The 17500-nt window shown below is 42.7% G+C and overlaps 1 protein-coding gene and 1 long non-coding RNA gene across 2 annotated transcripts in view; one reads left to right on the forward strand and one right to left on the reverse strand.

The window, feature by feature from the left end:
- The window catches only part of NRK (Nik related kinase), a 379988-nt gene that overhangs the window by 30229 nt on the left and 332259 nt on the right, over positions 1-17500 (reverse strand). The window contains exon 30 of the mRNA XM_069747076.1: positions 1530-1689. Within this exon, the coding sequence (XP_069603177.1) occupies positions 1530-1689 (160 nt within the window). The remainder of the gene's footprint in view (positions 1-1529; positions 1690-17500) is intronic.
- Positions 1-17500, forward strand: part of LOC138661997 (uncharacterized) — a 94900-nt gene that overhangs the window by 4351 nt on the left and 73049 nt on the right. The gene's annotated exons all lie outside the window — the stretch shown is intronic.

Below are 17500 nucleotides of genomic sequence, written 5' to 3' on the forward strand. Positions count from 1 at the left end.
TGACATAAAAACGAATCCCCATGTACCAGGAAAATAAAAGAAAAAAAAAAAAGTACTTAAATATCCAAATGAGATTTTTTTTTTCACAGCTCTTTAAACCACATGTACAAAACAAACTGAAAATGTTCCTGGTCCCATATGGGAATACATGAGCCCATCTTGAGCGACTTAAAGGGAATCTGTCAGCAAGTTTTTCTTCCTCATCTGAGAGCAGCATAATGTAGACAAAGAGAAGATGAATCCAACCATATATCACTTAGATTACTGGGTGCAGCTATTCTGACACAATCAGAGTTTTTAGATTTAGCAGTGCAGCAGAGCTGAGAAAGCTAACCCCGCCCACACCAGGCTCTCAGTGTACATAACTATAGACAGTGAGCTGCTTATCACAGAAGGGGTGGAGTCAGACTAGAGCTCAGCCTCTGTAGCCCTAGCAATGATAATCACTAGGTAAACCTTCAGTGTAAGTAAACAGCAGCATACAGCTTGACATGTGAGACATCGTTGAATTCAGTGTTTTAACCCCTGCCTCATACTGTTCTCAGATTACATAGAAAAAACTTGCTGACAGATTCCCTTTAAGCAATAATTTTCTGATGACACATTCCCTTTATAGCTCACATATTCTCTGCTACAGTTATTGATGGAGCGATTTGCATATTTCTTTCCAAAGTTAGACATCATTACATTACTGAAAACTTTCAGACTCCAGTAGGCTGTGATTTGTCTTTGCTGTAGCAGTAGCTACATGTATCATTAATAGATTCACTTTGGAGCAAGAATTACATATCCCTTTGATACAATCAATTAAGGAACACAGTTGTTAAAGTAATGATCATTGTTTAATTAAAAGGGCTGACTTGTGCGCAAATGAAATCCTAATGGCGGTCAGAGCGTTTCTATTTCCATGTGTCGTGTATCACAATTCATTATCTGCCCTCTCTTAAACAAAGTTCTGCAGGTCGCAGTACGGTCTGTGAAAACTAATTAAAGTGGAAAGTCCCCTACTGTTACACATCAGAGGACGGCAGAGCTAGCTTCTAGTCTGGCTTGGTGCTTGTGTGGGCTGAAGACTCACTGAAAAAAACTAAAGGAGAGCAAATTAAAATTTGGAATGTAAATTGCCTAAAAAAAAGTGTTTGCTGTGCAATTACTGCTAATGACAATGATTGTGTAACGTCTTCTGCCTCCTTCCTGGCTGTACATGTAAGATAATTGCAGTTCTTTTGACAGATATCAGCTCCATTTTTCCCATTAATATGCATTTTTTTGGAATTGGACGCAGTTGAATGTGTTGGAAGTGAAGCTTTGACCACGGTGAAGAAATATTTAGAAATAAATCGGCACAGAATGTTAACGGTAGAAAATAAATAGATAATAAAGAGTCGATAAAATGCTGATGAATTATTGTGGCTAAATATAATTATATACAGAGGAAAAAAAATAGAGAATAGTCTTTTTACTCATTTTACTTTTCTTATATTTCTAAGTGAATACTTTTGTAATATAGATAAGCATCTTCTACTCACCAACAGAGGCTGGCATTTCACCCCATTGTAAAACGGTTTCCTTTGTGAAGTGTCCATATGTATCGATATAAACCCCTTCATCTTCATAGCTCAGCAGGAGCTCCATGCCGTTTGTGTTGGGAAGAATGATAATGGCATGAGGGTGAATATTTCCCTGGATCTGAAATCATAATCATACATTGTAGTAAGCATTTTACAAAAATAAGAATCATAATGATGATGACACAATAAGCATACAATAAAACTGACTTTATAGTCAGCTGTTTACTGGGCAACATTTCTATCTGTCTATCTATTGATCTCATATTCATTTATCTACAGTATGTATCTAATATCTATCAATCAATCATCTATAAATCCATCTATCTCTGTACCATCTATATATATAATCATCTATGGGTCACTTCCATCTGTTTGTCTGTCTGTCACGGAAATCCCGCATCACTGATTGGTCGTGGCCGGCAGCGACGGGCACAGTCCGGTCGTGAATTCGCCCCTTTCTACGCTCTGTCAGTGCCCCCTCCAGTCAGCGCTCACACAGGGTTAATGGCTGTGTTACACCACGTTATGCCGCGGTGTAACGCAGTCCGTTAACGCTGCTATTAACCCTGTGTGACCAACTTTTTACTATTGATGCTGCATATGCAGCATCAATAGTAAAAAGATCTAATGTTAAAAATAATAAACAAAATAAAAAATCATTATATTCTCACCTTCCGTCGCCTTTCCCGCTCCTCGCAACGCTCCAGTCCATGCATTACGGTCTCACGAGATGATGATGTAGCGGTCTCGTGAGACCGCAATGCATTCTTGGGACCGGAGCGTCGCAAGGAGCATCGGTAAACGCCTGGGCTGGATCCGCGGGCCGACGGAAGGTGAGTATATAACTATTTTTATTTTAATTCTTTTTTTTTTTAACAGGGATATGGTGCCCACACTGCTATGTACTACATGGGCTATGTTATATACTACGTCTCTATGCTATATACTACGTGGCTGTGGTATATATTACGTGGCTGGGCAATATACTACATCGCTGTGCTCTATACTACATGGCCTATGTTATATACTGCATGGGCTGTGTTATATACTACATGGCTGTGCTATATACTATGTGGATGTGCAATATATTACATGGCTGTGGTATATATTACGTGGCTGGTCAATATATTACTATATTACATCGCTGTGCTCTATACTATGTGGGCTGTGCTATATACTGCATGGGCTGTGTTATATACTACGTCTCTGTGCTATATACTACGTGGCTGTGCTATATACTACGTGGTTGTGCAATATATTATGTGACTGTGCTATATACTGTGTGGGCTGTGCTGTATACTACAGTACGTGGCTGTGGTATATATTACATGGCTGGGCAATATACTACATCGCTGTGCTCTAAACTACGTGGGCTGTGCTATATACTGCATGGGCTGTGTTATATACTACGTCTCTGTGCTATATACTATGTGGCTGTGCAATATATTACGTGGCTGGGCAATATATTACGTGTCTGTGCTATATACTATGGGTGCTGTGCTATATACTACGTGGCTGGGCAATATATGTGTCTGTGCTATATACTACGGGTGCTGTGCTATATACTACGTGGCTGAGCAAAATACTGCGTGGGCTGTGCTATATACTTCGTGGGCTGTGTTATATACTACGTGGGCTGTGTTATATACTATGTGGGCTGTGTTATATACTACGTGGGCTGTGTTATAAACTATGTGGGCTGTGTTATATGCTACTTGGCTGTGCTATATTTTTCTGCTGTATCTGTGCATCATGAATCGTGGTATGTGTTAAAGAGGGGGGCTGTTGTGAATTCTGTGGCAGAGCTCCCTCCTGTGGTCACAAGTGGTACTTCGGCTGGTTCTCTTTGTGATCTTCCGTTGGTGGAGGAAAGTGGTACTGCGGCTTCTGAGTTTCCTTCCTCAGGTGATGTGGTGAAGTCGTTAGGTGCTGCTCTATTTAACTCCACCTAGTGCTTTGATCCTGGCCTCCAGTCAATGTTCTAGTATTGGACCTGTTTCCTCCTGGATCGTTCCTGTGGCCTGCTGCTCTGCATAGCTAAGTTCCTCTTTGCTATTTGTTTGCTGTTTTTTTCTGTCCAGCTTGTCAATTTGTTTTTTTCTGCTTGCTGGAAGCTCTGGGACGCAGAGGGTGTACCTCCGTGCCGTTAGTTTGGTACGGAGGGTCTTTTTGCCCTCTTTGCGTGGTTTTTGTAGAGTTTTGTGTTGACCGCAAAGTTACCTTTCCTATCCTCGCTCTGTTCAGAAAGTTGGGCCTCACTTTGCTAAATCTATTTCATCTCTACGTTTGTCTTTTCATCTTAACTCACAGTCATTATATGTGGGGGCTGCCTTTTCCTTTGGGGGATTTCTCTGAGGCAAGGTAGGCTTATTTTCTATCTTCAGGCTAGCTAGTTTCTCAGGCCGTGCCGAGTTGCATAGGGAGCGTTAGGCGCAATCCACGGCTGCCTTTAGTGTGGTTGGAGAGGATTAGGGATTGCGGTCAACAGAGTTCCCACGTCTCAGAGCTCGTTCTTGTTTTTTGGGTTATTGCCAGGTCACTGTATGTGCGCTGACCTCTATGTCCATTGTGGTACTGAATTACCTTTCACAACAGTACTGGAGGCCCAAAGTACTAAAGATTCACAATAGAGGGAAAAAAGAAGTTCTGAGACCATTTTTTTTTCTTTGCACTGTGTTTTGCCTTTTTTTTCCCCTAGACATTTGGGTGGTTCAGGACACAGGTGTAGCAATGGACATTAAAGGTCTGTCTTCATGTGTGGATCAGCTCACGGCAAGAGTACAAAGTATTCAAGACTTTGTGGTTCAGAATTCTATGTTAGAACTGAGAATTCCTATTCCTGATTTGTTTTTTGGAGATAGAACTAAATTTCTGAGTTTTAAAAATAATTGTAAACTATTTCTGGCTTTGAAACCTCGCTCCTCTGGTGACCCAGTTCAACAAGTTAGGATCGTTATTTCTTTTTTGCGTGGCGACCCTCAGGACTGGGCATTTTCTCTTGCGTCAGGAGATCCTGCATTAAGTAATATTGATGCATTTTTCCTGGCGCTCGGATTGCTGTACGATGAGCCTAATTCTGTGGATCAGGCAGAGAAGAATTTGCTGGCTCTGTGTCAGGGTCAGGATGAAATAGAGGTATATTGTCAGAAATTTAGAAAGTGGTCCGTACTCACTCAGTGGAATGAAGGTGCGCTCGCAGCTATTTTCAGAAAAGGTCTCTCTGAAGCCCTTAAGGATGTCATGGTGGGATTTCCTATGCCTGCTGGTCTGAATGAGTCTATGTCTTTGGCCATTCAGATTGGTCGACGCTTGCGCGAGCGTAAATCTGTGCACCATTTGGCGGTATTACCTGAGCTTAAACCTGAGCCTATGCAGTGCGATAGGACTTTGACCAGAGTTGAACGGCAAGAACACAGACGTCTGAATGGGCTGTGTTTCTACTGTGGTGATTCCACTCATGCTATCTCTGATTGTCCTAAGCGCACTAAGCGGTTCGCTAGGTCTGCCACCATTGGTACGGTACAGTCAAAATTTCTTCTGTCTGTTACCTTGATCTGCTCTTTGTCATCGTATTATGTCATGGCATTTGTGGACTCAGGCGCTGCTCTGAATTTGATGGACTTGGAGTATGCTAGGCGTTGTGGGTTTTTCTTGGAGCCCTTGCAGTGTCCTATTCCATTGAGAGGAATTGATGCTACGCCTTTGGCCAAGAATAAGCCTCAGTACTGGACCCAGCTGACCATGTGCATGGCTCCTGCACATCAGGAGGTTATTCGCTTTCTGGTGTTGCATAATCTGCATGATGTGGTCGTGTTGGGGTTGCCATGGCTACAAGTCCATAATCCAGTATTAGATTGGAAATCCATGTCTGTGTCCAGCTGGGGTTGTCAGGGGGTACATGGTGATGTCGCATTTCTGACTATTTCGTCATCCACCCCTTCTGAGGTTCCTGAGTTCTTGTCTGATTACCGGGATTTATTTGATGAGCCCAAGTCCGATACCCTACCTCCGCATAGGGATTGTGATTGTGCTATCGATTTGATTCCTGGTAGTAAATTCCCAAAAGGTCGACTGTTTAATTTATCTGTGCCTGAGCATGCCGTTATGCAGAGTTATGTGAAGGAGTCTTTGGAGAAGGGGCATATTCGCCCGTCATCATCGCCATTAGGAGCAGGGTTCTTTTTTGTAGCCAAGAAGGATGGTTCACTGAGACCTTGTATTGATTACCGCCTTCTAAAAAAGATCACGGTTAAATTTCAGTACCCCTTGCCATTGTTATCTGATTTGTTTGCTCGGATTAAGGGGGCTAGTTGGTTCACCAAGATAGCTCTTCGTGGTGCGTATAATCTTGTGCGTATTAAGCGAGGCGATGAGTGGAAAACTGCATTTAATACGCCCGAGGGCCATTTTGAGTATCTAGTAATGCCATTCGGACTTGCCAATGCTCCATCAGTGTTTCAGTCCTTTATGCATGACATCTTCCGAGAGTACCTGGATAAATTCCTGATTGTGTACTTAGATGACATTTTGATCTTCTCGGATGATTGGGAGTCTCATGTGAAGCAGGTCAGAACGGTGTTTCAGGTCCTGCGTGCTAATTTTTTGTTTGTGAAGGGATCAAAGTGTCTCTTTGTTGTTCAGAAGGTTTCATTTTTGGGGTTCATCTTTTCCCCTTCTACTATCGAGATGGACCCTGTTAAGGTCCAAGCCATCCATAATTGGACTCAGCCGACATCTCTGAAAAGTCTGCAAAAGTTCCTGGGCTTTGCTAATTTTTATCGTCGCTTCATCTGCAATTTTTCTAGTATTGCTAAACCATTGACCGATTTGACCAAGAAAGGTGCTGATTTGGTCAATTGGTCTTCTGCTGCTGTGGAAGCTTTTCAAGAGTTGAAGCGTCGTTTTTCTTCTGCCCCTGTGTTGTGTCAACCAGATGTTTCGCTTCCGTTCCAGGTCGAGGTTGATGCTTCTGAGATTGGAGCAGGGGCTGTTTTGTCGCAGAGAAGTTCTGATTGCTCGGTGATGAAACCATGCGCCTTCTTTTCCAGGAAGTTTTCGCCTGCTGAGCGAAATTATGATGTGGGCAATCGAGAGTTGCTGGCCATGAAGTGGGCATTCGAGGAGTGGCGTCATTGGCTTGAAGGAGCTAAGCATCGCATGGTGGTCTTGACTGATCATAAGAACTTGACTTATCTCGAGTCCGCCAGGCGGTTGAATCCTAGACAAGCTCGTTGGTCGTTGTTTTTTGCCCGTTTTGACTTTGTGATTTCATACCTTCCGGGCTCTAAAAATGTGAAGGCGGATGCTCTGTCTAGGAGTTTTGTGCCCGACTCTCCGGGTGTATCTGAGCCGGCGGGTATCCTCAAAGAGGGAGTAATTGTGTCTGCCATCTCCCCTGATTTGCGGCGGGTGCTGCAAAAATTTCAGGCTAATAAACCTGATCGTTGCCCAGCGGAGAAACTGTTTGTCCCTGATAGGTGGACGAATAAAGTTATCTCTGAGGTTCATTGTTCGGTGTTGGCTGGTCATCCTGGAATCTTTAGTACCAGAGAGTTAGTGGCCATCTCTGTCGCGGGATGTGCGTATTTTTGTGCAGTCCTGTGGGATTTGTGCTCGGGCTAAGCCCTGCTGTTCTCGTGCCAGTGGGTTGCTTTTGCCCTTGCCGGTCCCGAAGAGGCCTTGGACACATATCTCTATGGATTTTATTTCAGATCTTCCCATCTCTCAAAAGATGTCAGTCATTTGGGTGGTCTGTGATCGCTTCTCTAAGATGGTCCATTTGGTACCCTTGTCTAAATTGCCTTCCTCCTCTGATTTGGTGCCATTGTTTTTCCAGCATGTGGTTCGTTTACATGGCATTCCAGAGAATATCGTTTCTGACAGAGGTTCCCAGTTTGTTTCGAGGTTTTGGCGAGCCTTTTGTGGTAGGATGGGCATTGACTTGTCTTTTTCCTCGGCTTTCCATCCTCAGACTAATGGCCAGACCGAACGAACCAATCAGACCTTGGAAACATATCTGAGATGCTTTGTTTCTGCCGATCAGGATGACTGGGTGTACTTTTTGCCTTTGGCTGAGTTCGCCCTTAATAATCGGGCCAGCTCGGCTACCTTGGTTTCACCGTTTTTCTGCAACTCTGGGTTCCATCCTCGTTTCTCTTCAGGGCAGGTTGAGTCTTCGGACTGTCCTGGTGTGGATACTGTGGTGGACAGGTTGCAGCAGATTTGGACTCATGTAGTGGACAATTTGACTTTGTCCCAGGAGAAGGCTCAACGTTTCGCTAATCGCAGACGCTGTGTGGGTCCCCGACTTCGGGTTGGGGACTTGGTTTGGTTATCTTCTCGTCATATTCCTATGAAGGTTTCCTCTCCTAAGTTTAAACCTCGTTTTATTGGTCCGTATAGGATTTCTGAGGTTCTTAATCCTGTGTCTTTTCGTCTGACCCTTCCAGATTCTTTTTCCATACATAACGTATTCCATAGGTCATTGTTGCGGAGATACGTGGCACCTATGGTTCCATCTGTTGATCCTCCTGCCCCGGTTTTGGTGGAGGGGGAGTTGGAGTATATAGTGGAGAAGATTTTGGATTCTCGTGTTTCAAGGCGGAAACTCCAGTTTCTGGTTAAGTGGAAGGGTTATGCTCAGGAAGATAATTCCTGGGTCTTTGCCTCTGATGTCCATGCTCCCGATCTTGTTCGTGCCTTTCATATGGCTCATCCTGGTCGTCCTGGGAGCTCTGGTGAGGGTTCGGTGACCCCTCCTCAAGGGGGGGGGTACTGTTGTGAATTCTGTGGCAGAGCTCCCTCCTGTGGTCACAAGTGGTACTTCGGCTGGTTCTCTCTGTGAGCTTCCGTTGGTGGAGGAAAGTGGTACTGCGGCCTCTGAGTTTCCTTCCTCAGGTGATGTGGTGAAGTCGTTAGGTGCTGCTCTATTTAACTCCACCTAGTGCTTTGATCCTGGCCTCCAGTCAATGTTCTAGTATTGGACCTGTTTCCTCCTGGATCGTTCCTGTGGCCTGCTGCTCTGCATAGCTAAGTTCCTCTTTGCTATTTGTTTGCTGTTTTTTTCTGTCCAACTTGTCAATTTGTTTTTTTCTGCTTGCTGGAAGCTCTGGGACGCAGAGGGTGTACCTCCGTGCCGTTAGTTCGGTACGGAGGGTCTTTTTGCCCCCTTTGCGTGGTTTTTGTAGGGTTTTGTGTTGACCGCAAAGTTACCTTTCCTATCCTCGCTCTGTTCAGAAAGTTGGGCCTCACTTTGCTAAATCTATTTCATCTCTACGTTTGTTTTTTCATCTTAACTCACAGTCATTATATGTGGGGGCTGCCTTTTCCTTTGGGGGATTTCTCTGAGGCAAGGTAGGCTTATTTTCTATCTTCAGGCTAGCTAGTTTCTCAGGCCGTGCCGAGTTGCATAGGGAGCGTTAGGCGCAATCCACGGCTGCCTTTAGTGTGGTTGGAGAGGATTAGGGATTGCGGTCAACAGAGTTCCCACGTCTCAGACCTCGTTCTTGTTTTTTGGGTTATTGCCAGGTCACTGTATGTGCGCTGACCTCTATGTCCATTGTGGTACTGAATTACCTTTCACAACAGGGGGCCCACTGAGACTCTTTCGCCCGGGGCCCTCAAAAACCTGGAGCCGGCCCTGGCTTCACTGATTGTTCGCTGCCGGGCGTGACCAATCAGCGACAGGCGCAGTCTGGCCGCGAATTGGCACGGAATGTGAACTACGCTTCGCTAATTGGTCGCGCCAGGCTGGCCGAATCCTGTGTATAAATTGCATTACTCTGAAAACTTCATAAATAAACTACATACACCATCTAGTTATCTACATATCTATATATCATCTATCTATCTGTTATCTATAATCTATTTATTATCTATCTTCTATCTATTATCTATCTATCATCTACATATCTATCTATCTATCTATCTATCTAGCCAGACTCGGACTGGTCCACAGGGAGAAGGTGAATCCCCTGGTGGTCCCCTGTGAAGCAGTGCTAATAAGTAATAGTCAATCACTTGATTCAATATTTACAAAGAAAAGTACCATCTAATCATTCATTAAATAAACTACGGTACTTACCGTAGTTTAATCTTATATAGAAGCAAAACTAAGTTTATGTACTAAGGATCAGGTTATTTTTACATATAGCTGACCGGTGGGACCCTAGTCTCAATGCTACTGGTGGGCCCTTCCCACCCCAGTCCGATAATCTATCTCTCTGTCTATCTATCTTGTTTTGTGTTATTATTATTATTATTATTATTGGCATTTATGGCATGTACACTCCATATTTCTTTGTACTTTATTCCAACTTTAGATTTTTTTACATTATAACTAGCCTATTTTCCTACCACTCGCTCATACTACCTAACCTAAGGCATGGATTTATTGCTGGAGGTTGTTCGTGTTGAAGTCTCTCTTTTTATGTGTCTGGGCCTCGGTGTAGAGTTCATTGCAAGATGTCAGCCTCTGGGAACACTTAATATCGGCAGGTACTGCTGCAGCAATTGAAAATGTAATCAATTGGTATCCATATAATGCATAGACTTAAAGTTCCCCGAGGAAGAAGAGTCGTCTTCATCACCGGCTATAATATGAGAATGCCGATGGGAGCATACTTGTATTATTGTCACATGCCTGTGCTTACCCAGTGAGGTTATCTCATATTTGGACCATTGGTTAAATGTAAGGACAGGCATTGATTTTTTTTTTTGCAGTAGGGCATTGAGATATTTACAGCCATATACTCATATTAGTAGCATAAATATGTAATAAATTGGATTCTCTTTAAGCCCTATAATATTACACTTAAATGGTCGCTTTCATAACCTATCAGAACTTTGTAATGTATCCTACCAAACAAATCTACTTCTTTCTTGACTTTTGGATTAATTCCCTTCCCTCCTGCCTTTTGGACTCATCACCCCAAACCTCCCTCCCTCCCCCCCCCGAAAAACACCTGAAATCAGCCTTGGTCATATAAAAATGGAACTCCAGCACAGTGATATGTCAGGTTGCTGAGCATATCAATGTATATGGGGAGGGAGGAGGATGTGTTAGGAGAACTCATTGCAGTGCTGGAACAGGCAGAGAGACATGCAGATCGAGCTGCTTCTTCTCTTACTTAAGTCATTCTAGTGCTGGATTCATAGCTACACTGCTCAGTTCTGCTGTCTAATGTCTTCATTGTGGCTACTGCTTCTAGCCGAGTGCTACATGGAGACAGGGGAGCAAGAATCCCTCATGTCTGTAATGCAATGTATGGGAGACATCAAAGTAGCTAGTTTCTGCCCACTAGCTCAGAGACAAGTGAAAATAACAGTGAATGCTGGCAGAGGTGGAAAATGCAGGTCAAATAATGATTAAAACAGTGTTCTTCCATTCTGTAGATATAGCAGCTTATTGTGAAGTCAGCAGAACTGACAGATACGCTTTAAAGAGTACATTTGGTCAAAAGGTAACGAGAGATAATGAATTCACTTATATAGGGAACTAGATGAGTGTGAAGAACATGTCAAGACTCAAGAACTTCTTTCAATCATTATCATTCACTTTCTTTGGCTAAATCTACCTCAATACAAATACTATCAATGAATGTAACAGCCTGAGAAGGAAAAGTCACAGAACACTTTAGTCTCTTGACATGAAGATCATAATACTGCACTGGTTCATCACGTCTACAACAAAACATGATGACAACACAGCAGCTGAAAAAAAGCCAAGCCTACTGGATTTCCGCAATCTCTCTATATGAATGCGGTTTCCTATCGTCATATAGGCACGACGATGCTTTCACGTGTGCCATTATAATGCCTTGAGAAAGAAAAAAAGGTGGAGGAACGTCCTCTCCTTAAGGACCCGCTCCTTGCACCTTGCATTGACTTTAATTTGGCATTTGACAAACTATAAAAACAGCATCTGGAAAAGCCGCCAAATATCTACAGATATCTAGATCTAGATTATAAACACATTACCAAACGTACACTATTCTATAAATCTCAGCATGCACAGAACGACGCTTCCGAAATGTAAAAGAGGTTATCCAAGAATAATTCTGATGATATGGAGCATGGAACACGTCGTAAACACAAACATTTACTTGCCAGGAAGAACAATCGGAGGTCAACCTCTGCTGCCCATTTCTCCGCTATCACTATCCGTAGTACCAATACTGGTATCCACAGCTGAAGGGAAATCTTTATTCGTTGCCTTGGTATTTTCATGAGCAGTTGAGGTAAAGACAGAGATGGGAAGAGGATTAAAAACCCATCATGACCGAAGGGAAAGAGCAGCAGCCTTCTGAGGACAATCTGTTCTGCTCCCCCCGGTGTCCGGAACGCGCCCTTTTAAATCAAATGGCACCTAGATTCCGAGCGATCTGGTCCATGGGCTGCAGGAGAACGGAGAATATCCTCATTATTTCACATCATTGACACTGAACAGGGAGGGGAGATGTTTATTTTTAGAAGAACAAAAAAAAAAAAAACACAAGAAAATCTCAGAGGGGAGCCTTAAATTAAGAACATAATTTCTTCCAGAAATATGAAGCCTATTTTTTTTCATTAGCTGTTCTACTTTTCATGTCTAAGGCCAAAAAAAGACTTCAGTTAATTGGAAATTAATTATTTCTGGGTATAGCTTAATATGGAATCCAGGTAGCAATTTAAGGGTTACAATAGTTCAGGCCCCTTCGTAATATTTAAAGAGGACCTTTCACCGTGTCAATTGGATGGTTTTTGCTCTTAGTGTATTCCCGTTTCTCCCTGAGTAATCCTTTTTTTTTTTTTAATCCACCGTATGGTTGTATAGATATGGTCCTCTTTATTTAGTTCACATTTTTATTGTTTTTACTAAGGGGGCATGGCTTATAGGATTCTACGGGAGGCGTGTCTTTTGGCGGCCTGGCATTATTACCCTGTGAGCCACACCCCCTTGGTAAAGGCCATAAAAAATTAGCACTAAATAAAAAAATCCATATATTTGAAGCAATATGGCGGATTTAACAAAAAACAGAACAGAATACTTAAAGGAGCACCAGATATATAAAAAAAAATACTTCTGTCCTTGCGATAGGTCCTCTTTAACTATTACTTTAACTTAACAATAGCACTGTTTTTAGTTGACAGAAGGAAAAATTATGATGGTTTGCCTTTAATTATATTACAACTACTACAATATTTCTATGTGGGATTTAAAGGGGATGTCCGAATCGAAAATTAATTTTCATACTAAATGCCTACTTAGTGCCATAATCTATTTTCTAATATACTTTAATTAAAAGTCCCTATTCTTCTCTAACTACACAATATAACTGCTTCATTTTTTTAATTACTTTCTTTTGAGAATCACAGAGCATGCTAAGGTATTCAAATGAAGTGTCGTCAGGGGTCCCCAGTAATGAGCTGGCAACAGAGCGCACTGTCAGTGCGCGTTGTATGAGGTTTACCTGGCATGCTGGAAAAGCAGAGACTAGCACAACTCCCGCTAGAGATGTCACATGTGGTTGCAGTGCGGGTCTCTGCACACTGAGTAATCCTCTTACAGTGTACACTGACATTGCGCTCTGTTTCTCTTTACTTCTTATCAAAGCCACAGAGAGAGTGCACTGTCAGTGTGAAAATCGCATACTAACAGCAATCTATTGAGCATCTGTCAAAATTAACAAGCGACGCATGCTCAGTAGAACAGGGACTAGCCCAGTCCCTGAAACAAAAGGTCACTGCTGACTCTTTGTTTCAGCGAGGGGGCAGAGGCTGCAGCAGTGACCCCAGCCTATGGCCCTGATGATGCATTAAGTATCCCAGCATGCACTGGGATTTTTATATGAAGCATCATCAAAAAGGAAGTAGCAAAAAAAAAACAAAGCAGTTATTGTATTTAGGGATGAATAGAGACTTTTCAATTAAAGTATTTTAGGAAATAGATTAGATTATGGCATTAAACAGATAAGCATTTAAAATGAAAATTAATTTGTGATTCGGACCACCCTTTTAAATATACTGTATTTCTCATGATCATAGTACATTTAATAGGCTGTTCTCACACCTAGCGGCAGATTTTAGAATTGTAAGTGTATGGGGAGGACCACACAAGATGAAATAGCAGAGGATTTCACTTGCAGATTTATGCAGATAAAATTAAAAATGGATGGAATACATTGGCTGGAGATGGCATTTTACACATCTCATTCATATGCTGCTGAGATTTTGCACACTGAAATTGACCTCCACTGTGGATTTTAAAATCCACCGGATATCAATTTTTCATGTACATTTTCACCATGTTGATGTTTTTTAATGTACCAGGGATGACATCCTCAGCAAAATCTGCAACAAAATCCTTGTTACATTTGCCTCAAATGGATGGATTTATCCTTGAGGTCGGTCAACACAAGATGGAATTGTTGCTCTGCAGATTTCTGGAATTAAAATCTACAGCAAAATACAGTGGGAGCAATATACATTACATATCTCACTGACATGGTGCACACACATTCTGCATGGGTATACATTACATATCTCACCGACATGGTGCACACACATTCTGCACGGGTATACATTACATATCTCACCGACATGGTGCACACACATTCTGCATGGGTATACATTACATATCTCACCGACATGGTACACACACATTCTGCATGGGTATACATTACATATCTCACCGACATGGTACACACACATTCTGCATGGGTATACATTACATATCTCACTGACATGGTGCACACACATTCTGCACGGGTATACATTACATATCTCACCGACATGGTGCACACACATTCTGCATGGGTATATATTACATATCTCACCGACATGGTGCACACACATTCTGCATGGGTATACATTACATATCTCACCGACATGGTGCACACACATTCTGCATGGGTATACATTACATATCTCACCGACATGGTGCACACACATTCTGCACGGGTATACATTACATATCTCACCGACAGGGTGCTCACACATTCTGCACGGGTATACATTACATATCTCACCGACAGGGTGCACACACATTCTGCATGGGTATACATTACATATCTCACCCACATGGTGCACACACATTCTGCATGGGTATACATTACAGGTATGGGCATTCACCTGTGCTGTGGATTGTAAATCTGTAACACAGGAATTTCTGTTGCAGATTTTTACTTCAGATCATCCACAGCAAAATCTAACTATTAGTTTTAGAGCATCAGTGCAGAATAAAGTGTAGACTTCCTGGACTGTTATTGTCTACGGACAATCCAGAAGTGACTAATATTTATTCTGCTCTAATGGAGACATGTGGACATAGATAGCTGGTGCTATTAGTAAATGCAGCACCTGGTACATAGGGAAACACAGCAGACCCCAATATACTCAGTCGGGTGCCGATAGTGGTTCTGGCTCTGCAATTATTTCCCCTAGGTTCTTATAATGGTGCAATAGAGCAGAAATAAAAGCACACATGGGAACAGAGCTGAAGCTATTTGGAGTCTCTACCCTGCTTTCCTTTGGGTAAAGATCCTATAGACATGCAGAATGTAGCAAGAATTGAGCTTGAACAAGGAGTTCCTCTAAAGAACTCCTACAAGAACTTGACTACCGCGCTGTATTCTTCCTAACAAGAGTTTCTCTACGTTAATGAACTGCTGAGTTATTAAATTCTCTGTTGTTTAAGTTTTATTTTATCCTCTTATAAGGGATAACACCAGCCAAGATAATGGAAGCTGCCATCACATTGTCACATCTATTAAAGACGCTACATATTTCTATCAGTATATGGAAACCTCCCGCATCTAGATCTGGGCCACCTTCCAGCATATACCAGCGGCTGAAAGCAGCTTCACCTTAATTGCTACTGAGGTAGCGCAGAATCCTCAAATCCTAAACAGGATAGCATTTAGAAGAAAAGTAAGACAACATTCCTTGCTTGAAAAAGGCTCACATCTTGAGCCGAAATGTCACCATTTTGGGCCATTAAATAGCACTTTTTTTTACCAGCTTTAACTGGTGTTCTGCTTCCATTTTTTTGTTATAAATTTATAATATTACACAGTGCTCCAAAAAAATAAAGAGAACACTACATTACAATACCACATCTTAGCTATCACTGACTGAAATATTCCAGTTGCAAATCTTTATTCATTACATAGTGGAATGCGTTGAGAATAAAACATAAAAATGGTCAATATAAATCAAAATTAATATAACATGGAGGTCTGGATTTGGAATGATACTCAAAATCAAAGTGGAAAATCAAATTACAGGCTGATGCAGCTTCAGGAAATGATGCTCAGTAGTGTGTAGCCACCACGTGCCTGTATGACCTCCCTACAACGCTTGGGCATGGTCCTGAGGAGGCGACAGATGTTCTTCTGAGGGATCTCCTCCCAGACCTCTTTTAAAGCATCAGTCAACTCATGAACAGTCTGTGGTGCAACGTGGCCTTGGTGGATGGAACGAGACATGATGTCCCAGATGAGCTCAGGTCTGGGGAATGGGAAGGCAGTTCATAGCATCAATGTCTTCATCAAGCAGGAACTGCTGACACACTTCTGCCACATGAGGTCTAGCATTGTCATGCATCAGAAGGAACCCAGGGCTCAGTGCACCTGTATATGGTCTCGCAATGGGTCTGAGGATCTCATCCTGGTACCTAATGGCAGTCAGGGTACCTCTGGATAGCACATGGAGGGATGTGCAGCCCTCCAAAGAAATGCCTCCCCTTACCATTACTGACCTACTGCCAAACCAGTCATGCTGGAGGATTTTATAGGCTGCAGAACATTCACCACAGCGTCTCCAGAATGTCACATATTCAATGTGAATCTGCCCTCATCAGTGAAGAGCACAGGGTGCACATGTCTAATCTGCCAATCTTGGTGTTCTTTGACAAATGGAAATCGCCCTGCTTGGTGTTGGGCTGTAAGCACACCTAATTGTGGACTTCAGGCCCTCATACCACCCTCATGAAGTCTGTTTTTTTACAGTTTGAGCAGACACATGGATGTTAGTGGCCTGCTGGAGGTCATTTTGCAGGGCCATGGCAGTGCTCCTCCTGTTCCTCCTTGCACAAAGGAGGAGGTAGCTGTCCTGCTGCTGGGTTATTGACCTCCTTTGGCCCTCTCCACGTTTCTTGGTGTATTGGCCTGTCTCATGATTTTTGTTCCATGCTCTGGACACTGTGCTGACAGACACAGCTACCATTCTTGCCACAGCTCACATTAATGTGCCATCCTGGATGAGCTGCACTACCTAAGAAACTTATGTGTGTTGTAGACACCGACTCATGCTACTGTACAGTACCTCTAGAGGTGAGAGCAATGACAATATTCAAAAGTAACCAAAACAGCCAAAAAGATGAGAACAGAGAAATGGTCTGTGGTCATCCCCCTCAGAACTATTCTTTTATAGGGGTTGTCTTGCTAATTGCCTAACATTTCTACCTGTTGTATGTTCTATTTGCAAAACAAGAGGAGAAATTGATTTACAATCGGTGTTGCTTCATAACCGGACAGGTTGATTTCACAGAATGCCAGAGCCTGGCAAAATGACCTCCAACAGGCCACTAACAGCTCTCAGCTGTTCACTGTTACCCACTCCCATCTCCTATATAATCTGGGCCCTGGCTAGCACTCATTGCCAGAGAAGCTTATGCTGCATGGTTAATAGATGTTGGTTGGAGGTTGTTGTTTGAGAAGGCATTTGGATTTATCCAAGATTGTTGCTAGGTTTTGGGTGTGTGCTAATTCCCATCCTTCTTCCACTTTGGTTTGACCCCATCCTCCACTTCCCAGTGTATACAGTACCTCTTGTTTTGTGTGAGCATATTTGTATGACTGGCATTTAACTTTATTCCAGTTCGTATTACCTTGTTAGTGTGGTCGTGTATTACAGTACAATACTACTCCCCTCTTGCCTGGGTAGGGGAA

Source organism: Ranitomeya imitator, chromosome 2, assembly GCF_032444005.1.
Source record: "Ranitomeya imitator isolate aRanImi1 chromosome 2, aRanImi1.pri, whole genome shotgun sequence".
NCBI classification, from domain to species: domain Eukaryota; kingdom Metazoa; phylum Chordata; class Amphibia; order Anura; family Dendrobatidae; genus Ranitomeya; species Ranitomeya imitator.